At 39.3% G+C, this 26,643-nt stretch overlaps 1 protein-coding gene across 1 annotated transcript in view; it reads right to left on the minus strand.

Annotated features, from left to right (window-relative positions):
* The window catches only part of LOC124717074 (speckle-type POZ protein-like), a 39,979-nt gene extending 16,408 nt beyond the window's left edge, over nucleotides 1-23,571 (minus strand). The window contains exons 1-2 of the mRNA XM_047243759.1: nucleotides 23,451-23,571; nucleotides 15,207-15,296 (exon numbers count right to left, since the gene is read on the minus strand). Of these exons, the coding sequence (XP_047099715.1) occupies nucleotides 15,207-15,246 (40 nt within the window). The 5' untranslated portion in view covers nucleotides 15,247-15,296; nucleotides 23,451-23,571. The remainder of the gene's footprint in view (nucleotides 1-15,206; nucleotides 15,297-23,450) is intronic.
* Between the last annotated feature and the right edge of the window lie 3,072 nt (nucleotides 23,572-26,643).

A 26,643-nucleotide genomic window follows, 5' to 3' on the forward strand; every position in this document is an offset into this window, starting at 1 on the left:
AAATTTTTCCCAGTAGCATCTAGCTGCTTGCTACGATTGCTTACACAGCCAGCAGCCACATTTCTGTAGCCAGAAGCAGGAGAAGGTACTACTCAACTGCGTATGTGCATGATACCGCTAGTAACTGCTAAAACGAATCTAATGTAAACAGTTGTGACGTCACGCTCATTGGAGGCAATTTTTTGTTACAGAGCATTGCACAGTCTTCCTAAAGCCTTTGACACATTTTGCTGTTGGCAGACGCTTGTATGAGCATCGTGTTTTGTTGCTGTATATTGTGCATTTCCCTTGCAATTTAAGTTTTATTTTCGTTTTTTCTCTCGTTCATGTTTTATTGCTGCATTATTATTCTGTAGTATAGGGACACAGTAATATCCTTTGTTAGAGTAGCAGTTCTTACCAATCAAAATTACAAAAATTTAAGCGATAACAAAAACAATGAAAAATTCCCAGATCTCTCAGTTGTCCCAGGTAGTATACACCCTGTTTCAGTTCCAGTGTCACCTATGGTTGTGTGCAACTGACAGCTTTTACACGATTAGAATTTCTTTCACTTTTGTGGAAAGTCTTTATACATTTCTGTTATAATAGTCATTGAAGACATCACACATTGTCTTTTCTACAGCCTGAATATCATTTAGCATCTTTGTATCTATATTCCTACGCATTATTTTACACTTGTTGTACTATATGCACTGTTCCTTACATACAGGGAGAAGAAAAATACCACACTTTGTGGTCAGCATGCAATTTCTCATCCAGGTTCAAGACAAAAGTTTATGTGGCAGAATCAGATTGGGTGCATTTTGAAAAAAGATCTATGAAAACAAGAAGGTGAAAACACTGTCACATCATGCAGTGCATCGGAATGTACAGAGGAATGTATGTCACCCCCACACTACCATGCCATCTGTCGTAGCTCACTGAATAGACTGCTGGGACACCAAATGCACATATGTCATGGCACTATGGTTTGAATCCTCAACAGGTTCCTTTTTTTTATTTTTAGTTGGGTTCCTTTTTTATAGTTCTTGTTTATAAGCAGCTCATCATTTTGTCACATGACAATAGCCTATCACATGACAGTGGGCTCCATTAAACTGCACACATGTCTATTAACTGTGCAGTACACAACCATAACAGGTCATGTCAAGTACATATAAGGCAGCTTCCCGATGGCGTACCCAACAATGAATACATCAATATGCTTTTGGTGCTGTGTGTGTCCAATAACCAAGCTGCTGCTGCTCATGCATATGCTGCACAGTACCCTCACAGGTGCCATCCTGATAAAGTTCTTTGTCACCTTCGGGGAAACCTGTGATCTTCATCCAGAAGTTATGGATAGAAGTCATCCAAAAACTAGACATACTCCACAAATAGGTGACACAATTCTTGAAACTGTTCATCAATCACCTTGGTAAAGTACTTGTGTTATTGCAAAGCAGTTCTATATACCCCAAAGGCTAAGGATTGAAGTGTTGTATAATGAAGAACTGCATCCATATCAGTAAACATCAATGCAGCACCAGTGGCCAGAAGGCTGCATTCAATGAGTGCAGCTTTGTGAATGGCTTTTGCAGCAAGTGGAATATATCTAACACTTTATACCGGGTGATCGAAAAGTCAGTATAAATTTGAAAACTTAATAAACTACGAAATAATGTAGATAGAGAGGTAAAAATTGACACACGTGCTTGGAATGACATGGGGTTTTATTAGAACAAAAAACACCCCATATTGCCAGACGCGTGAAAGATCTCTTGTGCGCGTCGTTTGGTGATGATAGTGTGCTCAGCCGCCGCTTTCGTCATGCTTGGCCTCCCAGGTCCCCAGACCTCAGTCCGTGCGATTATTGGCTTTGGGGTTACCTGAAGTCACAAGTGTATCTTGATCGACTGACATCTCTTGTGATGCTGAAAGACAACATCCTACACCAATGCCTCACCATAACTCCGGACACGCTTTACAGTGCTGTTCACAACATTATTCCTCAACTACAGCTATTGTTGAGGAATGATGGTGGACATATTGAGCATTTTATGTAAAGATCATCATCTTTGCTTTGCCTTACTTTGTTATGCTAATTATTGCTATTCTGATCAGATGAACTGTTGGACATTTTTTGAACATTTGTATTTTTTTGGTTCTAATAAAACCCATGTCATTCCAAGCACGTGTGTCAATTTGTGCCTCTCTATCTACATTATTCCGTAATTTATTCAGTTTTCAAATTTATACTGACTTTTTGATCACCCGGTACATGTAACACTATATGGAATGATGAATCAAGCTTCCCTCATGTCATCATTTTCAACCTCCCTGACAGCCACTGCTGGTCAGAACGCAACCCAGATCACCCGTGAACGTGGCTTTAAGGAAGACTTTGGCATAAATCTGTGGGCTGAATAATGGGAGTGCTTTCAAGCTCTTACCTATTGCCAGTCAAGTTGAATCGTACATTTCTTCCCAATACTTTGCCTGATGCATTAGAAAACATTCTACTTGGTGTTTGGCAGCAGCTATGATTTCAGCGTGATGGTGCACCGCCACACTTTAGAATAAATGTGCGTAACTATTTAAACGAAGTGTGTCCGGGGAAATGGACTGGTCATACAGGCCCAACGTTCTGCCCTCCATGTTCCCCAGACCTAATTCATTAGATTTTGATTTGTGGGGACACAACAGGAACAAGTTTATAACACTCCAATAATGGATCTATAATACCTAATAGCTCACGTGCAAGCCGCTTTGGCAACGGTGGATGCAGTTGTGTTGCATAGGATACAGTGAAGTACGATCCAGCAAGTTGCTAAGTGTTTGCAAATGCAAGGTGGTCACTTTGAACATCTCCTCTAAATCAAACATTGCTCGTACCTGTATGTACTGGCTCTACAACGATAACCCTAGATATCAATCCTACATAATGTGCTATTTAGTGTAGCCTACCTATTGTAGTTGTTGTACCTCAATGGATATAGATGAAGTTACTATATCCACTATTATTTTCTTCTGGCCTTATTTGTGTCATGGACAAAACAAAATGGTCATTTATGTCTGTAAGAAGTTCATGTTACGTCTTCATGTTTAAATGTAGGTAACAGTAACAGAAAGAAATATACAAGCTACCACATTGTAGAAGTGTAAATTGGATACAATTTAATGCTTTAATTAGGTAGATGGGGGTGAGGGGAGAAGTAATTAAGTTTGGTGCGAACACGACTAACATCAGTAAAAGTGTACATATTCGTTCCCACGGCATTTGCCTCATCTCGCTGAGCTAAGAGAACAGGTCTGGCTCAGTGCAGAGTTCATGCTACCTGTTCGTGGCATGCTGTTACAGCACTGCCAGAGATTTGTTTTTTAAATTGCAAATCAATTAAACCTATTGTTGGGACTTGGTTTTGCTAGATACACTATTGTCTTGAACTGGGATAAGCAATGGTATCTCAACCTCCAAGTGCAGCATTCTTTCCTTCACCTTATATGCTGCATACTAGGAAGAGTCCATCACATTACAAACTGTCCTATGTATATCATTGTCTACTTTTTGGTCCACCATTCTAACAGATTATTGGAGTTAGAGGACAAATTGAAATGGAAAGGGGTGTTGAAGGGAACATATTGTAAATACAATGATCAGACAAACGAAATGATACAGTCAGACAAAAATGTAAATAGACTTTGTTGTTTCCAAAGTGATCACCAGAACTATTAATACAGTCATCCCACTGTGAGACCCAATCAATGCCTTCATGGAAAAAATGTTTGTGGTTGCCTAAGAAACTACAATTGTATCCAGACATGTACCTGTTTGCCTGCAACAAATTGATGGTCATTAATGTCTTTCTTTAGGGCTCCATAAATATAGAAATTGGATTGGGGTGAGCTAAAGACAATGTGAAGGGTGTGTGAGGACTTTGCAGAGAAACTTCTGCAGTGTAGTCAAAACATCCTTGACAATGTGTTGGCATGCAGTATCCTGCAACAGGAAGATGCTGTCTGCCAACATTCCTGTACGTTTGGGCTTGATCGTGCAGTTCAATTTTTGCACAGCACCCATGTGGAGAGAAACTGAAGCACATCATGAATGTTCACGGATGGCATCATTTTGATGTAGGATAATGCCTGCCCATATGTTGCCAAGATTATTTCAACTATGCTGCAGACATTTTGCTGGGAAGCCCTTAAAAATCTTCCACTCTTGACCTCTGCACATGCAATTTCCATATTTTTTGAGCCCTGAAGAAAGAACAGTTCACTTACTTTTTTTCCACCTCTCTTGTTTTCATTTTAGTGCCCCTTATTCATATTGATTAGCACTGAATAGAAAGTCCAAGTATTAAAAACAACATGTTTGTTTTCACAAAGATGATGCATATTACACTATGCTAATGTGAGCATCCAAGCAAAACTTATTCCTTACCATAGTTACAGAGCCTCAATGCCTAGGTAACTGCTCGTTCTTTGATCACTGTGAGTTTCAATTAGTCATAAATTTGCTTATGCTTGAATATTCCACCAGTGTATGAAGTTACACAAACAATTCCAATTAATTTGTGGACAGCTGCTATGTGAGTATCTTCCCTTTTACAATCTGGACAGTCCATCTAGTAAAATATGGTTACAACTTTGAACAGTCTTTTACTTGAACATTCGCACTTGGGATTTTTTTCTGTGGAGTCAAGTACTAAATTGAAAGTGTGTAAATGTCAGAAGATGAAGTGATTATGCATCTGCATCTGTACATTGTGTTGGAGAGGGTGCTTAGCATACACTATCCTTTAATTCCCTTTCTATTACACTTATGCCTGGTACGGGAGAAGAAAAACTGTTGGCACTCACGAATTTCTTTAATTTTAGTACAATCATTATACGAGAGATATGCTGGAGAAGTTAATGTGTTTCTTGCCCCTTTTGGAAAAATGAGGTATCTGAATTTTGTAAGGTCTCCCAATTCAGTTTATTGAGCATAGCTGTAACACATTCCATGAGCACAGTTTTTCTACAGACAGCAGTTTGTTGTATGGGTTGATGAACAGCCGAAGAATGCCAGCAAAACTTAAAAATAATGCAGTAAAATACTTGCTCTAAACAAAAGGTCTGTAGAAGCAAAGTATTGTAAACATACATATTTTTTAAGAATGCAGTAGCCAGATAATCAAATAAAAATATTTAAATTCAAAATATATACAGGATAATGGTAATATGAGAAATAATGTAAATATTAAGTATCATACAACAAACAATGTAAGTTAAAATGAAATACAATGACACACACACACACACACACACACACACACACACACACACACAGACAGAGAGAGAATGTAAAAAAAGAAGAGACTTTTACACTTTTGGAGACAGTGCAATAAGGAACAAAGAAACTGACACAGCACATTTTCACGTAAAACATTCACTGTACATAAATTTCATTAAGCCATAATTTTAATATAAAGAGAAAAAATGTTCAGTCGAACAAAGAAATTGCAAACTTGCAGCCAGTAGTCAATAAATACACTCCATAATATTCTGACCCGGTATCTGCAAGTCATCCTGATTTGAGGCATCAAAAACTGGCGAAGATGTCCATCATCCACAATTTATTAGTGTGCTGTCAATATTACTCGCATGCACCAAAATCATGGTAACAGACTGAGCACATTGCCCAGCAGGTAGCACCCTTGCCGCAGGAACTGCAGAACTCAGCTGCCGTCAGGATTACCACTCACCACAGCCGTCAACATGCTCCGTTGTCTTCGATTAGTCACAAAGCATGCAGGCCGAAGAAAGAACATAGATACAGGAACCATCGGTATAACAGCTCTAAATTGTTGTAGCTGTGTTGGGAAAGTACCGCAGTTCCAAGCATTAATAGAAAGCACCGATGCTCAAATCGTTATAGGCACTGAAAGCTGGTTAAAGCCAGAGACAAGTTCAGATGAAATTTTTGCGGAGAACCTAACGGTGTTCTGAAAGGATAGGCTAAACACAGTTGGTGGTGGTGGTGTTGTTGTTGTTGTTGTTGTTGTTGTTAGAAGTAGTTTAGCTTGTCGCGAAATTGAAGTAAATAGTTCCTGAGTTAATAGGGGCAGAGGTCATTCTTGGCAACCAGAATAAAATAATAATTGGATCCTTTTACTAACCTCCCAATTCAGATGATGCAATTGCTGAAAGGTTCAAAGAAAACTTGAGTTTGATTTCAAACACGTACCCGACTCATACAATTATACCTGTACTTAATGGCGGCTTTAACATACCCTCGATATGTTGGTGAAAATACATGTTCCATTCCGGAGGTACGCATAAAACATCATATGAAATTGTGCTCAATGCATTCTGTGAAAATTATTTCGAGCAGTTAGTTCATGATCCCACACAAATAGTAAACAGTTGTGAAAACACATTTGACCTCTTAGCAACAAATAAATCCAAGCTAATAACTGAGCATCAAAATGGATACTAGGATTAGTGAACACATGGATGTCGTAGCGAGACTGAATACTGAAACCCCCAAAAATTCCAAAAATAAAAGAAAAATATACCTATTCAAAAAAGGAGATAAAAATTCATTCCACGTCTTCCTGAGAGACACTCTCCACTCTTTCCAGATTAACAATGTAGGCGTATACCAGATGTGGCCTGAATTCAAAGAAATAGTATCAGCAGGAACTGAGAGATTTATACCAAATAAATTAATAAACAACAGAGCTGATCCTCCTTGGTAAACAAAATGGGTCAGAATACTGTTGTAGAAACAACGGAAAAAAACATGCCAAATCCAAATGGACACAAAATCTCCAAGACTGGCGATCTTTAACAGAAGCTTGAAATTTAATGTGAACTTCAATGCAAGATGCCTATAATAGTTTCCACAATAAAAATTTTTCTTGAAACCTGACAGAAAATCCAAGAAGATTCTGGTCGTATGTAAAGTAGGCTAGTGGCAGACATAATCAATGCCTTCTCTGAATGATAGCAGTGGAAATACCATCTACAACAATGCTGCCGAAGCAGAGTTACTAAGCACAGCTTTCTGAAATTTGTTCGCCAAAGAAGACAATGTAAATATTCTGGAATTTGAATCAAGAACAGCTGCCAACATGAGTAACATAGAAGCAGATATCCTCGGAGTAGTGAAGCAACTTAAAACACTTAACAAAAGCTAGTCTTCTGGTCCAGTTAGGTTCCTTTCAGAGTATGCTGATACAGTAGCTCCATACTTAACAATCATATATGACTGTTCACTTGATGAAAGATCCATATCCAAAGACTGGAAAGTTGCATAGGTCACACCAATATTCAAGAAAGATAGTACGAGTATCCTGTAAATTACAGGCCCATACCATTAATGTCAATATGCAGCAGGATTTTGAAACATATATTGTGTTCGAACATTACGAATTACCTTGAAGAAATGGTCTATTGACACCAAGTCAACACAGATTTAGAATACATCATTCTTGTGAAATACAAGTAGCTCTTTACTCAAACAAAGTGGTAAGTGCTATTGACAAGGGATTTCAAATTGATTCCGAATTTCTAGATTTCCAGAAGGCTTTTGACACTGTACCACACAAGCGGCTTGTAGTGAAATTGAGTGCTTATGGAATATCATCTCAGTTATGTGACTAGATTCATGATTTGCTGTCAAAGGTCACAGTTCGTAGTAACTGATGGAAAGTCATTGAGTACAACAGAAATGATTTCTGCCATTTCCCAAGGTAGTGTTATAGGCTCTTTGCTGTTCCTCATCTATGTAAGTGATTTAGGAGACAATCTGAGCTGTCATCTTAGGTTGTTAGCAGATGATATTGTCAGTTATAGACTACTAAAGTCATCAGAAGAGCAAATGAACTGCAAAATGATTTAGAAAAGATATCTGTAAAGTATGAAAATTGGCATTTAATCCTGACTAATGAACAGTGTGATGTCATCCACGTGAGTGCTAAAAGAAGTCCATTAAACTTCGGTTACACGATGAATCAGTCAAATCTAAGGGCCGTAAATTCAACTAGATACCTAGGAATTACAATTAGAACAACTTAAATTGGGAGGAACATGTAGAAAATGTTATGGGGAAGGCTAACCAAAGACTGCATTTTATTGGCAGGACACTTAGAAAATGTAACAGATCAACTAAAGAGACTGCCTACACTATGCTTATCCACCCTCTTTTAGAGTACTGCTGTGTGGTGTGAGATTCTTACCACACAGGATTGACAGAGTACATTGAGAAACTTCAAAGAAGGGCAGCATGTTTTGTATTATCATGAAAGAGAAGAGATAGTGTCACAGAAATCACACTGGATTTGGGTTGGACATCATTAAAACAAAGGGGATTTTCATTGTGATAGAATGTTCTCATGAAATTTCAATTACCAACTTTCTCCTCCAAGAGCGAAAATATATTGTTGATGCCAGCCTACACAGGGAGAAATGAACACCATAATAAAATAAGGGAAATCAGAGCTCACACTAAAAGATACAAGTGTTCCTTTAAAGTCAGCACCGCCATTAGACTGCTTTTTATTTGCAGTATTACATTTACACGATCATGATTTCAGCTTTAAAGTGTCATTATCAAGTGTTTTAATGTTACACCGTGCCTAAGATGCCATACTGTCGCATTTAAAATACACTATTAGACTCACTGTTCAGTCAAGATGGTATACTCAGTGATAAAAAAAAGCAGTAGGCTTTTATCAGAAATATTGACTCTTAGACAATGAGTCTAATGGTGTATTTTAAATATGACAGTATGTCATCTTAGTCACTGTATAACATTAAAACACTTGATAATGGCACTTTAAAGCCAAAGTCATGATCTTGTAAATGTAACACTGAAAATAAAAAAACAGTCTAATGGCAGTACTGACTTTAAAGAAATATATTATGACTGTGGCCCCACATTATGAAAAAACTGAATATAGGTGTTCATTATTTACATGCGCTGTATTAGATTGGAATAATAGAGAATTACCGTGAAGGTGGTTCGATGAACCTTCCGCCAGGACTTAAATGTGATTTGCAGACTATCCATCATGTAGATTTAGATTACAGCAAAGCATGGAGATGCTAACATCCCATACAACCTTTGGCAGATACTATCATAATTCATCATATATTCAGCCACACATATTTTCATGTACTCTTTAACAGTGGTGTCCCAGGAAGATGTTGCTGTGGCCAAAATCATTGTTTTATCATACTCCATTGAATGTCTGGTGAAGATACCGTGTTTGGAAATAGTAAACTTGCTTGGTTACACAATGCAAGTGCAGAATTCTTCCAGGTTGTGTGTGAACTGATCGATACAAGTCATACTACATTGGCAAAGTGTGTTGTGAATTCCAGCCTTGCACAATAACAAATTATCCTTCACTGATCCCAGATGGTATATGATCTACGGTGGATGGAAAACCACTTTCACTTGAAATTTATGGAAGACTTTTGCTATCATAAATGAAATATACCGATATTCTCACCTCTTTGTGCACTTCATGCTCCTAGATTTTAGCTTGTAGTGCCCTTTTAATCTGCTGGATGGAATATTAATATTCCCTTTACACTGCCTTTAGGACCTTAGGTAAAGTATCTGGTTCTAAAACTATGCGAGTTCTGTGCCCAAGGAGACTCAAATGGGAATTCCTGGAGAAAAGGTAATGTTCTTTTCGAGGAACACTACTGAGAAAATTTAGAGAACCAGCATTTGGAGCTGACTGCAGAACAATTCTACTGCTGCCAACATACATTTTGTGTAAGGACCACAAAGTTAAGATAACAGAAATTAGGGCTCTTACGGAGACATACAGACAGTCATTTTTCCCCTCATTCCACTTGTGAGCAGAAAATGAAAAAGAAGACTAGTAATGGTACAGGGCACCCTCCACCAAGCACTACACAGCAGTGTGTGGAGTATCTATGTTGACGCAGACATAGATGAAGAACTCCTAAATCCAAAAGTTTTCTTTTGCAGATATCCTCTTTACAGGTAGAATCAATTAGCACAAACTACAAGGTATCAGTACTGTTGCTTTATCGTTCAGCCTTCAGTACTACTGCATCAAGATCCACTCAGCAATTTCATAGTGCAGCTCTTTCTGCAGAGGTTAAGTTACTGCACTCAGCAGAAAGTCTCAAAAAAAAAAAAAAGCATGGCACACTTCCCTTCTCATTTCTCCTGCATCATCCAAAGGGAGACATTCAGCTTCTTCAACACCACTCACAAAACTTTGAAGCTGATGCTACAAGTGCACATACAAAATTGAGGCCTTTGCACAATACATGCAGCATTGCATCCTCCATATTTTTCTTCACGAAACTGACAGCACGATGTCATGAAGTTCTCCACTGGGACAATGACTGCCGTGGCAGCATACAATTAAATTTTGACATCTGCTGAGAACGTGCTTCCTTATTTATCCAATCAAACGTGGCCAAAGTCACTCTGTCAACTCAATACCATGATACACGAAAAAGATGTGTTACAACCATTAGATGCAAGTGGTACAATTCTTCAGAAATGGCTTGGAAAAATGTGACACTGATGCTATTAGGTAGATGACTCAATTTTGCAACTAAACCTAGGGCACCTACTATAATCAGCTTTGTGAGTAGTGTTGAAGAAGCCATATAACTCCTTCCTCTGGATGCTGCAGAAGAAATAAGAAAGCAAACTTCCGGTGACCTTTTGGAAGCGTCTCCCAAACACAGTAACAACCTCCACAGAAAGAGTTGCACCATGAAATCTCCAAGAATATCCTGACGTATTGGTACTGAAGCCTAACAACAGTAATGCAAGTACTGAAGCCTAACAACAGTAATGCAAGTACTGAAACCTAACAACGGTAATGCAACATTACTGTTGCTCCATAGATGATAATGAGGCATTTAAAGTGACTAAACCACTGGGTCATCTGTCCCTCCATTTCATTAGGGAAACATGTAAAAACTAAAGAGTGAAAAAAGTGGGAACTTGGCTGCTCCAACTACATAAGCATGTGAAAGAGTTTGAAAAAGAGATGACAGTAGTTGTAACACAACAGGTAAATGAAAATAAAGATAATCCAGGCAGCATCTTGCACAAGAGGGTCTAAAGGCACAACAAGGTGAGGGGGGAGAAGAGAGTAACCTGTAGTCGTGTGGGTGGCACCCCCCCCCCCCCCCCCCCCACACACACACACACACACACACACACACGGGAAGTCGAGGAGTATTATAGTTTATTGTAAAATTCACTCTCCCTCATGAAATGCGAAACTTTGGTAGTGGCTGTCTAGTCATCTGCAAGCATCTGAGGTAGTGAGGTCACAGCTGCAGTGAGGAGGATCCTCCCGCTGCAGAAGGAACTCTTGGGTGAGTCTCACGTGGCCGATGCATAGTCAGCACAATATAATGGCATCTTTCTGAGAGGCCTGGAAAGATGTGTGCCACACTTGTTTTGGGTTGTAGCAGCCTGTCATTCCAATTGCCAGAGGCTCAAAATATTGTCTCAAAGTTGAGATCATAAGTCGGTGCCCAGAATGCCGACATCGAGTTGACCTCCTGTAGTTGCATCTGGCTGCACAGTCAGCAAGTTCATTTCCTGGAATGCACACGTGGCTCGGTGTCCAGATGAAGGTCACTGTCTTTCCAGAGCTGTAGAGATAAACCAGTAAGTGCTGGATGTTTGGGACCAAAAGATATTTGGGATAGCACAGATGTTGCCTCCATAGTTTGTATGTTGATAAGAAGTATGGTCTAGCAGTGATTCTATCTACAAGAAGACTGATTACAGCCCTACAGGATATGTACAATGAAAAATTTCTGTATTCACGAATTCTTCCTAGTTATTTCAAAATACCCTGGTAAGGTTAAAGATTGCATTGTTGTGAACCACCACCAGGACTGTATGACCTTCCTAGAATTCATAAAGGTCTATCTTTTAAGTAATAATAAGCTACATTAGTGCTCCTGCATATGATTTAGACCAGAGACCACCAAGCATTTTGCACGAGATGCCGGATAACTGGAAAAAGAAAAAAAAAGGGCATGCGCTGGCCGCATCATCATTCTCTACAATACTTAAACACCAGAACAAAATCTCAGGGAAGAAGGATTTCAGTTCAGCATCCCATGTAAATCATGCGCGAGTGACAGGTAATGCATAAAACACAAGGATAACGAAGATATTTATTTACTAAAAATTTTATCAAAGAACGCAATTTAGGAAAAAGATAGGTCAATCCGACCTAGGGTGCACATATCTGAATCTCACAAATTAAGCAACAAGATATTTGTGAAACTGACTTTTGGGTTTCTAGATACCGTTAATTTGGTATTGCTGTATCCTATCAAGGCAATGGGTTTCAAATGTACAGTAGTCAACCTTGTTCGATATAGTGACTTCAGAAAGTTCATTTCTAAAAATGATTGTTCACAGACATAAGTTGTTCAAAACACTGATGTAATACCAGCGGAAAATTTCTTCAGTCTCGGAAATTTACCATCAGATAAACAGCAGTAAAATTCAACAACTTTTCTTTCTTTGTGCTTCCCTTTCAAAAAGTCATTGGTTTGCTAATCAATGAGGTGCTACTGTAGGTCAATGGCCATATCATCAAGGTTGCAATCAAACAGATTATGGAAAAGAAGAAGTTCACTCTCAATGTTGTCAAGATCTGAAAATCTCTCAAAAAATGCTTCTTCAAGTCAAGATTTCCTAGGACTCCATATGTCATATGTCAATGACAGGCCAAATTTATTGGTTGAACTCTTGACTTGCTGGTAGGAACGAATATTCTTGTGATGGGTGGCCACATTGTTGCTTGAAAAATTCCAAGGGGAGTCCAGGTGGTTCACCATACATGGATTCTGCTGCAGAAGCTCCAATGTCAAACTTAATGGCTACACGTAGTCCTAGTGACACCAGCAGTAAAGCAGATTAAATACATTTTATCACGCAAACTCAAGTACTGTTGGCAGGCCAGATGAAATTATGTCATGGCCGGATTAGACGAACGTAGTAAATTACATTCGTTCAGGTTGAGGATCAACTGCTACACTCTGCACCAAAAGTTGATCATCTGGAAGCCTTCCTGCATTTCACCACAATTTTCTAGAGTAACTACTTCAGTGTATACAACAGCATCACTATCCATGAAAAGCCTTGAGGAACTTAAAATGTTATCTACTAGGTCATTTATAAATGTACTGTGAAAAGTAATGGTCCTAACTACTCACCTAGAGCACGTCCGAAGTTACTTTTATGTCTGAAGACTTCTCTCTGTTCAGAGTGACATGCTGTGTTCCGTTCACTAGGAACTCTTCAATCCAGTCACACAGTTGGTCTGATATTCCAAATGTTAATGTGCTGTCCCCTAGTAGCCCACTATTTTACGAACGACTTTGAGGAGATAGCACTTGAATCAGCAGCCTTTAAATAAACCTACATTGGAGATGTGTGTGCAATACTATAATAGGATGGCCTCATAGAGAAGATAAAATAATAGAGTTGTTACTTCACCTCAACAACATTCATAACATATGGTCCCCTATGTAAATAGAGGAAGGTGATTATCTGCCTTTCCTCAATGTTTTGGTTAGATGGATGAATAATGGTTCTCTGGGACATTCAGTTGATCAGAGACCCAACATTACTAGTTTGTATTTTCTAATAGGGCACCATTAGTTAAAACCTAGAACCATTAAGTGCACAAAGAGGAAAGCATGCCACCAATATCTCTACCTTTTCTTCCCTTTGGTTGCAATGTTTCACTTAAGATAGCAAGAATCCTATGTAAATTTCAGGTAAAAGTGGTTTACCGCCCACCATCTAAGACTATAGACTATCTGGGATCAGCGATTTGTTATTTCAGAAGGAGTGAACATACAAAATACCTTGCCACTGTGGTGTATCCTACATAGGACAGATTATATGCACAGTGAAAGAACACTGCACAGAACATCAATGTTCCACTCGCCTTTACAACCTAGCGGATCTGCTAATGCCAAAGAGTCTACACCTACCAGACAGTCAATGAAGTGTGATAAAACAATAATCTTAGCCACAACTACGTGTTTTTGGGATTCCATTATTAGAGAGTCCACAGCAATATGCTTTGGAGAATATCGGATGAACCATGACAGTGGCTACTGATTGGATCTCCACAATTTCCCCCAATCCAAGACTTCAGATGATGCTGATGGCTGTCACAATAAGATAACCTGAGTTCTGTAATTTCATCAGTGAGGGTGCTGTCAGTTGGGTAATTTGCTCATACGTCACCACAATCTTGATGCAATGCATGGAATACTAACAGCGCTAATAACATGTGAACTTGGTGATGTTTCTGACAGTATTCAATGGGATTTTCACTCTGCAGCGGAGTGTGCGCTGATATGAAACTTCCTGGCAGATTGAAACTGTGTGCCCGACCGAGACTCGAACTCGGGACCTTTGCCTTTCACAGGCAAGTGCTCTACCAACTGAGCTACCGAAGCACGACTCACGCCCGGTACTCACAGCTTTACTTCTGCCAGTATCTCGTCTCCTACCTTCCAAACTTTACAGAAGCTCTCCTGCGAACCTTTCGAGATACTGGCAGAAGAAAAGCTGTGAGTACCAGGCGTGAGTCGTGCTTCGGTAGCTCAGTTGCTAGAGCACTTTCCCGTGGAAGGCGAAGGTCCCGAGTTCGAGTCTCGGTCAGGCACACCGTTTTAATCTGCCAGGAAGTTTCATATCAGCGCACACTCCGCTGCAGAGTGAAAATCTCATTCTGGAAACATCCCCCAGGCTGTGGCTAAGCCATGTCTCCGCAATATCCTTTCTTTCAGGAGTGCTAGATCTGCAAGGTTCGCAGGAGAGCTTCTGTAAAGTTTGGAAGGTAGGAGACGAGATACTGGCAGAAGTAAAGCTGTGAGTACCGGGCGTGAGTCGTGCTTCGGTAGCTCAGCTGGTAGACCACTTGCCCGCAAAAGGCAAAGGTCCCGAGTTCGAGTCTCGGTCGGGCACACAGTTTTAATCTGCCAGGAAGTTTCAGTATTCAATGGCTTCACCTGAGGATTACTGACAGGTATCAGAGACTGTAGTTAACAACTACCGGATGCAAGCACAAATTTCTTTGAACAGCCAATTCGCTGGCCAAATTTTAAAAGTTCACGAAAGTTCCATTTTAAAAGGTTTACTGGCGTATACTGCACACTAAATAGTGTAAGTTTAGTACCTATAGATAAAGTACGATAAGTGTTTGAACTGAAGTTCATGCTTTCACCACAGAGCTCAGGAGGAGTATAAAGCAAAATAACCCTTTCTCCTGTAACAAAAAGATAAGTTAATAAACAAATCAAAGATAAAACAAACAATGGCACTGTGAAAGACAGATTAATTTCAGATGCAGTATTAAAGAATTCCAAAACATGTATCATATTTGAATTTTCCACATTAAACAATCTACAGATTTTGACATTTATGGAGACATTAGTAAAAAATACGAATCAAAAAGAAGCATAAAACTTAATACTGACGATTAAGTAAAATAAAAGATATCTGATAAAATAGAAGTTTCTATAAACCATTATAACAGGTAAAGCTACAGAGTTCACTTCTACTAGTGGCAATAAATAATATGAACAACCAACCAAAACTAAAGGATCTCTTCTGAGCTTGAAGGAAGTACAATATAGAGATATCCATGCTGAAATTAATTTTTTGTACATAATTATTTAGACATTGGGAATCAAGGCTAAATTACAACCATTGATTCATTTTTGTCACCAGCAAAATAAAACTAATAGAATGTTGGCCACAATTATCTTTATTGAATAAAAAAAAATCAAAGCACCAACTAATGGTCACAATTTACTGAGGACTCACAACAATCTTTGAGAACTATATTCCCATCTTTAGGTGTGAAACATGTCAATTCAATGTGTGCATAATCTCCAAGTGAGAACACAGTACTGGAAAAACTATGGTTAATATCAATACTTCAGTACTGATGTACAATTTGTCAGTTGCAGCCAGAGACTTAAACCTTTCATTCGTTCTAGATGTAAAAGATAGTGGACAATCAAACAAAACCAAAAATTTATTAATAATTCATACTTAATCCATAACAACTATAAACTATCAGTTGGACCCATAACACATTTTGTATTCTGATATTTCACACACCTCTACGATGCACTGTTGTTGCCCTTTTCCATGGACTTGAAAGGTCTCAAAGATAAACCCTAGTGTTTGCACACACCATGTTTGGTTGAATGTTACCTTTTGTCCATGGCAGGGGTAAGGAAAACTGGACATACTATGCAATATGTTTTATGTGAGACCAATGTGGATGCTCAAGAACACCTCAGTGAATACTCAGACATGAAGACTTCAACAACAGCGATGTGACCTTGATTTTGAGATATTTAGTGATCAAACAAAATCGAAACTGGAAATAAAGTGCTTATGACATGACAGCTGATGATGGAGAAGCTCACATCTTCAGGAGGAATAGATGTTTTCAATGGAGAAAACAGCAACCACAAGGTAATGTAATTAAAGGCTATATAACATGTTTCTGCTGTTGCCTGGACTGCAAGTCTCCAGCAATTTCACAAATATTTCTGCATTTCATTGAGAACTGTCAACCACTATCTTCTGCAACTCCAATAGTGTGTGTCACTGAAATGTTTGTACCTTGCCATGGAAGGTTTGGGTATGGAAGGTATATGCCACACAAACTGGCACAATATGGCTTAAATATTCAGTGCTTGACTGAACAACACATGGCTTCCTTGTATTACTCTTACACTTATGGGAAAGGCAGAGACAGTCAAACCCTTTCAAACGGTGTATAAGATCAGCACTCCCACACAGGCTGTCCTTCAGCTGGTGAAAGACACTGAAAATATGCAGAGAAATGTTACACGTGACAGTTGGTACTACTCAGTAAAACTATGGCTGAAGGCCAACAGGCAGATTCCATATTCCTCGAGTTCCGAGAGGCATTTGACATTGTGTCCTACTGCAGACTGTTAACAAAGTGGCTCGAAGACTTCTTCAGTAACAGAACTCAGTACATTGCCCTCAACAGTGAGTGTTAATCAGAGACACAGATATAGTAAGGAGTAGGCCAGGTTAGTTGGTTGGTTTGGGGAAGGAGACCAGACAGTGTGGTCATCGGTCCCATCAGATTAGGGAAGGAAGTCAGCCGTGCCCTTTCAGAGGAACCATCCCAGCATTTGCCTGGAGTGATTTAGGGAAATCACGGAAAACCTGAATCAGGATGGTCGGACGCGGGATTGAACAGTCGTCCTCCCGAATGCGAGTCCAGTGTCTAACCATTGCGCCACCTCGCTCGGTCGGAGTAGGCCAGGGAAGCGTGGTACGGCCACTGTTATATACACAGATGATCTGGTGGACACAGTGAGCACCAGTCAGCCACTGTTTGCTGATGATGCTGTAGTGTACGAGAAGATGTCGTTGAGCGACTATAGGAGGATACAAGATGACTTAGACAAACTTTCTAGTTGGCGTTATGAATGGCAGGTAGCTCTAAATGTACAAAAATGTAAGTTAATGCAAATGAGTAGCAAAATCAAACTCAAATACAGCATTAGTAACATGCTGCTTGACTACCACATTGAATAAATATCTATACATAATTATGCAAAGAGATGTGAAATGGAGCGAGCACATAGAAGTGCTAGTAGGGAAGGTGAGTCGTTGACTTCAGTTTACTGGCAGAATTTTAGGAAAATGTGATTCATCTGTAAAGGAGACCAAGGACAATAGTAGTGTGATTCTTGAGTATTGCGCGAGTGTTTGGGATCCCCACCAGGTCATATTAAAGGAAGACACCGTACAACTTCATAAGCAGGCTGCTAGATTTTTTACCAGTAGATGCTTCGGGAACTGAAATGGGAGTCCCTGGAGGAAGATGATATTCTGTTCGAGAAACATTTCTGAGAAAATTTAGAGAACCAGCATTTGAAGCTGACTGCTGAATGATTCTACTGCTGCCAACATACATTTCACATAAAGAGCATGAAAATAAGACAATTATGGCTTGTATAGAGGCATACAGTCAGTCATGTTCCCCTTGCTTTATCATTGAGTGAACAGGGAAAAAATGAAATACAGCCTTGGGCCATTTTCTCCACATTTGTTGATGTTGCTTGTGGTGTGAATTCTTGTGTTACATCAAGCTTAGCCAAAGACAAAAGTCACGATGAGACTTATCTTCACGAAGAGTCTCGCAAGAGACCTTTTAATGTGTAGGCTTTCTATTTGGAGGAAAACAAGATATGCATCAACTGTGTGGTGTTGCAATTTCTTTGGAATGTTCTAGGAAGGCCTGGGTGAAATATGATTCAGAGCCTCATGAGAATATATAACTACTTTCCTCTTGATCTTTTAATTTAAATTGTTGCCAAATTTCTCCTTTCATAAAAGTACAGAGTGCAACACAGTAGTCACTCTACATTGGAATGAAGTGCAGGAAATTCAAAGCAGATTTCACCAACAATTTCTCATAAATGAAATGCCTTCCCCAATATACTTTCATAGGGAACCTGTAAGATTCTCTCACATACGATAACCTGTGAACTAGTGGAGAGGTAACAATCTACTACTAATTTAATAGTGCGTGAAATAAAAATATACCATAAATTTTGCTGTATTTTAGTTGTCCAAGCGTTTTAAATCCTACAGTGTTAAAAAAATTCAAGTTTCCATGAAGTCTAATTACAAACTGTGTCTCAGACAACTTGAAGTCATCAAAATACACTCCTGGAAATTGAAATAAGAACACCGTGAATTCATTGTCCCAGGAAGGGGAAACTTTATTGACACATTCCTGGGGTCAGATACATCACATGATCACACTGACAGAACCACAGGCACATAGACACAGGCAACAGAGCATGCACAATGTCGGCACTAGTACAGTGTATATCCACCTTTCGCAGCAATGCAGGCTGCTATTCTCCCATGGAGACGATCGTAGAGATGCTGGATGTAGTCCTGTGGAACGGCTTGCCATACCATTTCCACCTGGCGCCTCAGTTGGACCAGCGTTCGTGCTGGACGTGCAGACCGCGTGAGACGACGCTTCATCCAGTCCCAAACATGCTCAATGGGGGACAGATCCGGAGATCTTGCTGGCCAGGGTAGTTGACTTACACCTTCTAGAGCACGTTGGGTGGCACGGGATACATGCGGACGTGCATTGTCCTGTTGGAAAAGCAAGTTCCCTTGCCGGTCTAGGAATGGTAGAACGATGGGTTCGATGACGGTTTGGATGTACCGTGCACTATTCAGTGTCCCCTCGACGATCACCAGTGGTGCACGGACAGTGTAGGAGATTGCTCCCCACACCATGATGCCGGGTGTTGGCCCTGTGTGCCTCGGTCGTATGCAGTCGTGATTGTGGCGCTCACCTGCACGGTGACAAACACGCATACGACCATCATTGGCACCAAGGCAGAAGCGACTCTCATCGCTGAAGACGACACGTCTCCATTCGTCCCTCCATTCACGCCTGTCGCGACACCACTGGAGGCGGGCTGCACGATGTTGGGGCGTGAGCGGAAGACGGCCTAACGGTGTGCGGGACCGTAGCCCAGCTTCATGGAGACGGTTGCGAATGGTCCTCGCCGATACCCCAGGAGCAACAGTGTCCCTAATTTGCTGGGAAGTGGCGGTGCGGTCCCCTACGGCACTGCGTAGGATCCTACGGTCTTGGCGTGCATCCGTGCGCCGCTGCGGTCCGGTCCCAGGTCGACAGGCACGTGCACCTTCCGCCGACCACTGGCGACAACATCGATGTACTGTGGAGACCTCACGCCCCACGTGTTGAGCAATTCGGCGGTACATCCACCCGGCCTCCCGCATGCCCACTATACGCCCTCGCTCAAAGTCCGTCAACTGCACATACGGTTCACGTCCACGCTGTCGCGGCATGCTACCAGTGTTAAAGACTGCGATGGAGCTCCGTATGCCACGGCAAACTGGCTGACACTGATGGCGGCGGTGCACAAATGCTGCGCAGCTAGCGCCATTCGACGGCCAACACCGCGGTTCCTGGTGTGTCTGCTGTGCCGTGCGTGTGATCATTGCTTGTACAGCCCTCTCGCAGTGTCCGGAGCAAGTATGGTGGGTCTGACACACCGGTGTCAATGTGTTCTTTTTTCCATTTCCAGGAGTGTACACATTCACCACAGTAATGGTTTTGTATGCAAAAATAAATAAATAAATTAATTAAATAAAATAAAAATACACACTGAGGGATCACTCCATAATAGTTGTGCTCCTGTGAATGTCCATAGTAGCTAACAATTGTGTAAACAAAGGAAGCCAAAATGTTCTTACTCTGAATGTAATAGTCATTGATCACAATAAAATTTGCTACATACATTAGCAAATCCAATGAAGGAAACAATCTTATTTACACTGAAGAACCTCACGTTTTAATTATCTGTAAGTTTATTCATTAACAGTCAATATTTGATAGACATTACTCTGTATTCAGGTCATAGCGTTCAGGCAGCTATTTCCATCTTTAGACAATTCTCTGTGTTTGGACACAATGCGTTAAGTCCATTCTCTGCAAAAAGAGAGGGCAGGAGCTTCTCACAAAACGATACTGTCCAATATCCTTGAATCCACCGATTGTTGATCTTAGGAAATATCCTGAGCTCAAACATAATGAGCTCGAAATAACTGACCTCCAACATGCCACCCAAAAAAAAATTCCATACACATGCGACATGTCAACCAATGTGCACTTTTCTCACAAAGACATTGGTGAAAGCAAACAGCAAGCAGAACTATTTCTTGGCCTGTGAAAAGCATTGTACCTACTCTGTACCACACAAAATAATTATTAACAGAAGTCAGAGAATACAGAGTACCAAACATAATTTGTCACTGGGTTGAGGATTTACTGGAACAAAGGATGCAACATGCCAACTTAGAGGGGAAAAAAAAAAAATCACTGACAGGTGTAGAAGTTACCACAGCTATGCCCCATAGAAGAGCGTTGGAATCTGTACTGTATTATGTTGCATAATACTTCATTGGCAAACAACATTAACAATAACCTCAGTTGATGCAGTTATTGATACAGAAGCACTGTCAAAGAGCAGCATACTTAATTCAGTCAGTTCTTGAAGAGATTTAAAAGTGGTGCAAAGGCTGCCAACTTTGTTAACATGTCCAGAAACACATAATGTGCTCTTTACAAAATTACAATTTCTATCAGATTCAGCTTATTCATTATATACGGGTATTTTTTAGAACCCATGTCTGCATATTTAGTATAAATACAGAAAATTGCAACAAGTCAATTTTTAAAAATTTTGTTTAATCCATCAACTGGTTTTAGAAACTTTTCAGGCTTCAATCTTCATATGTGGAACATGGAAGCTACACATTTATTTCCATAGCCTAGTGAAATTTACTGGCTATTTGAGAAGAAGGTAGGCTACATAAAAAGATTTTAATGCTCAGCCATGAATAATAGTTATACAGTGAATTGCATAAAAAAATGAAATCTGTTAATTATAAATTAAAGAGAATCTGCCTTTTTGGCATGAACACAGTTGCTCATTTGTTTTAATACACAAATATGTTTCAACACAACTGTGGCACTTCCACTGGGTATTTCTCTTTGACTGTTCCTGAAATACATACAGGCACATTTTAAGTCGGGTAGGAATATATTACTTCAGATTTAGCAATTTAAACTACATGTGTACTTTATCCTTTTAATTTTGTATGGTTGCCAACAGAACCAGCCATATGTTTAAATTAATAGATCATGACACCTGCAAACACAGAATGTTCTTAGGGCATCGTCCGAACTTAATTTTTGTTTCAGATACAACCTTCTGTTAAAATCATTGCATATAGCCCATTCACACTTACTATTGCTGTATTGGACCTGACCTGGGATATGGCAGGTTTTTATTTGCTTGCTAATTGTGTCTTTGTTGTTTTGTATTAAGAATAACCTATTGAAATTGGTAAAAGATTTGTGAGGCTTTGGTACGAAGAACTATTCGATTTGGTTTGGTATTTATGGATTAGGCTGTGTACTGGGATGTTAACAGCATTTACTTATGACTTTTCCTGCTCATTGCAGAATTCTGGATCTTGATAAGTTGCTGCAGCTTGTTCTTACGTTTCGCTGCACTATTTACGTTTCTGACGTATGTCCGAGAAACATTTGTTTCACTGTTTTGATTTGGATTAGTGGTCTCGAAATTTGATTTCATTCCAATGTGTTTTCATTGTCTCTCTCACTCATGTGTAAAGGTGGAGGGGAGGGGGCGGGGGGAGGGCTTCACCAGGCTCTGAATGCACATGGCTTCACCAGGCTCTGAATGCACATAGAAAACAGAAACACATTGTGCTGCATGATGCTCAAAGAAAGAACTCCAACTGGCAGGTTGCTAGCCCCTTCAGCTCCACTCTCTGAGAAGTTGACCACGAAGTTATTTTAACATGATTAAAGGCTATTTTTGAGTATTTTTAATCTTTTCTGCAGTGTGTTGTCAGTTCTACATGCCACATATATTCCTTGTTTCCCTTAGTGTTTTCTATTCTGTATGTTGTTTTGTTATTCACATTCAGACAAATGACCACGGGCAATGTTACAAAATAATCACAGAAATGTTACAAAATGAACACAGTAGAAAAACTGAACCAAACCAACACTGAACGGAGAGTTAACAATCACACAACAGAAAATACATGAACACAAAAGATGAAGAAAACAACAAACAGGAAAACATGGCAGACAGTGACATCTGTCTACAAAATAACACACATAAAAGGAAACATAAGAAAACAAGGAATACTTGTGGCATATATAACTAATAACAGAGTGCAGAAAATATTAAAAATACCCAAAATCACCAACGTAAATTCAAGAAAGCAGGAATATATCAGCTAACCTGCAACACAAGTAGACTTGCAATAAAAGCACTGAAGGGTGACAGCTAACATTCATCATCTAGAACCCACCCCATTAAAATAATCTCCAGTCTAGTAGCATAGCAACAACCCTCCAGATAAACAGATAGTGACCGTCTTTCCCACTTTTAAACAAGTGGTGAAAATTACCACATCCAAAAGGCTGTCATAAGGGCGAAAAAGCGATCTATGATCGAACGGTAGTCCCCTCCCCCCTTACTTACTGAACAACAACAACAATTTTTAATAGTTGTAACCCGACATGCCGTACTAATTTGGCCCTCTGGATGATTTCACATGTATATATTTCAGGAACAATTTAAGGAAGAAAAAACCAACGAGGGTGCCGCAACTCTAGTGAAACGTCTTTTGGTATCGAAGCAAAACAATAACCTTGTACCTGAAAAAAAGCCGGACTCTTAATTTAATTAGTTTTTATTTTGATGCAACTACAGGAATAACACTTAAGAGTTTTAATGTAATCAATTCCATTACTTACTGCGAAAGTTTGGGTGGCTTTGCAATTCGCATCCACTTATCAGCTTACGTTGCGACTGCAATTGTGCAACCCAACAGACGAACTCCCCGATTTCGTCTCAGGCCACGTCACTCGCTACGCTATCAGCCAATGACTGGCTCCTCCAGAGTGGCCAACTCTGCGGCACAATTTTCCCCTATATCGCATTTGAGTTCGGTTTAAATCGAGTCAAAATATGTTTTTACAGTGCCATAAAGCATCAAAGTGAATAAACTGTTATTCCAGGTGTCAAACGTATTTCGTGAAAATATTCTATACAAACAAAACTTAGCTGATTATAGCGATCTAAGAACAAACAGAAGCGCGACAGTTTACTCACCGGTGCAATATTGGTATCTATTCCCACTAGATGTTTACCTGGGAATGGTGCTACAGCTAAAACAAACTAGTAGAAAAGAAATTCATTATACAGATCTGTATTTGCATTCACCAATGTTTCTGTGAGAAACAGAGTTTCAAAATTCTCATACCCAATACCAAGTGATTATCAAGTGATCCGCAATGTCTGATGTGAGCACGCAATAGCAAAACAATTTTTTAAACAGTTACTTACAACTTCATTAACCATTAAATCAATGCAGTTTTCTGGACATATATATTGCTTCACTTGTAAAAACCAGGCTCTGAATGCACATGGCTTCACCAGGCTCTTGTAAAAACCTTCATATCACTTATTGTCGCATATGTTGTCGTGAGAACCATACGTTTAGGGTACATTGGATACACTGTTTAGTACTAAAATATTCTTCATCTATGTAGTTCTTCCTCTGTAAGACCTTATCGCGTAATTCAAATGACCATATCTCGGCTTCAGGCGACAATTTGGCTGCAGTAAAAGCTTGATTTTCTTCAGGGAACATCTTTTGACAACACTAGAAAACAAACAAACACTTAAAATTAGTATTAATGGTCAAGATGTTTGATGCACATCAATAGCTCTTATTTTCTGGAGCTGTAGTTCACAACATAAAGAAAGCTATTCCAACATATCAACTAACACAGAGCAGAATAATCTCTCTCGCAAAAATGAATTAATATGATGAAAATTTTAAAAGAATAATTTGTTGCCTACCTCAAATAAGTACATAGCATATATCTTATTTGTGGTACCTTCAAGCACGTTTAAGTAAAATAACATTTCTGTGTATTATTCTTGTGCAAATACCAGTAATTATGGACATTCTTACAATCATAAAACTACACAATGTCCTATTCATATTTCATGCCTATTAAATTACTTTTAGATTACAAAATGAGTATACAATTTCAGAACATGTATTGTGAGAAAATAAATCATTCAACAATCCTCCATTATCTGTGGTATGTACGTTTTATACAGAAGCATGAACTTGAATCCTTGAGTCAACACACTTTCCGCATATGTTTTAGGTGAGCAGGATTATTTTGTTGCACAGTTCTTTGCCTGCGGCCCTCCACACAAAGAGCAACTCAAATGCTACCCGTTGCCGACGTTAGCTGGTCCTTCACGCACTTGCGTATTCATTTATTATGAAAATGAACGACAGGTTACTAACATAACGTATGTACAGGAAGTGGAAAAACACCTTATTTTATGTAATTTCAAGGCGCCATGCTACTGCAGAAGGGATTTAGCACAGAAAGCGTGGCTTTAAGTGGGGAAAGAAGTTCATATGACAGGTTTGTAGTGTATTGTTCATCTGTTGTTTAAAATAATACTAGTGGCATGTCAACAGGAGCAAATGCACAAACATGTTAATCATTCTGGGAGCATTCATTTGTGACTAGCAGCGCCTGTGCTGTTCTGTTAAATTACATTATTGTGTGCAAGTGCACCATGAAAACGGCGGGAAACGACAATACAACCACAAGTCTATGGTACTTGTATACACAATAGTGTTCACATTCAAATGATTTTTAAGGGAGGATGTAACAGAAAATGTAAACATTTATTTAAAAAATCATTACAGCCATATTTATTAGTGTACAAATGTAAAATTATGCATGTGTAAAGCAAAAGATCCTTGTTTTAAAGGAAAAAAATTTAATAAAATACGCAGGATTAATATTTTACCAGAAATTTTAATTTTTAATTTTTTGTTATTGTCTTTATAAAAAGCCATAACTCAAATTCTAACCACGCAATTAATCTGAAAATTTTATTGTAGCATCCTGAGAAGGTTGTAAGACAACTGAACTATAGATATTAATTTATGGTACAAACTGTATCATTAACAAAGTTTTTAATTTTACACATCGAAAATTAACCTTTTTCTACATACAATCATCTAAAAATCAGAATGTAATTACATGATCTCGTGTTTTTCAGTTCCAGGGAGACAGCAGCATGTTGTGGCATGTGGTTAAAATTGTGGTATTTTACAAATTGTGGGCAGGACTGCAATAAAATCAATTACTTATGATTAGTGTAACATGGGGTTTCATTTAATCTCCCAGATAAAGAGAAATCTCTACCTGAGAACATGTACCAATGTTGTCCATCAAGCAGTGTAAATGGGACTAAATTTTTTTCAGAGTGATCTCACATAATTTAGCGAGCTATTATTCAAGGTGGCAATGTTTCTCTTAACCAAAATGAACTACTTTTACACACAATACCACACACGCACGACATTAATGTATTCTTCCCTGTCAAAAAATATTTCCTAATAGTTCTTATAAAATAATCAGTTAGACCGTCAGCGAGAGCTGTTACTAATAAGGTGAGTACACCGTTCGCTTGTTACATATTTTTACGAACTTCAAACAGGAGCGACTTATTTTCAGTTATCTGTGTAGTTACTAGTTTATTTTTGTAATTTTTTGCATGTTCGAGTGCTTACTAGTGACAACCTTTCATTTCAATAAGAGTGTAGTGTACAGTACCACCGTTGCTATCGACCATTGCATCGATTCTCGTATCGTGCAGGCTTTTGTTTGTTTGATTAGAACAGCTCAGTGTCAGTTAAACTGTCAACGAGAGCGCACCACTAGTTCCTGCTACTAATAAGGCGAGTACACCGTTCGCTTGTTACATATTTTTACATGCTTCAAGCAGGAGCGACTGCAGTAATGGATAGGGACAGCTTCAGGCTGAGTTGGCTTCTGTCACACAGCTTGAGGCTGCTGCCAAGGGGCGTCACTATGGGGGATCGGACCCGGGGATGTGAGGGAT

The sequence above is a fragment of the Schistocerca piceifrons genome, chromosome 9, assembly GCF_021461385.2.
Source record: "Schistocerca piceifrons isolate TAMUIC-IGC-003096 chromosome 9, iqSchPice1.1, whole genome shotgun sequence".
NCBI classification, from domain to species: domain Eukaryota; kingdom Metazoa; phylum Arthropoda; class Insecta; order Orthoptera; family Acrididae; genus Schistocerca; species Schistocerca piceifrons.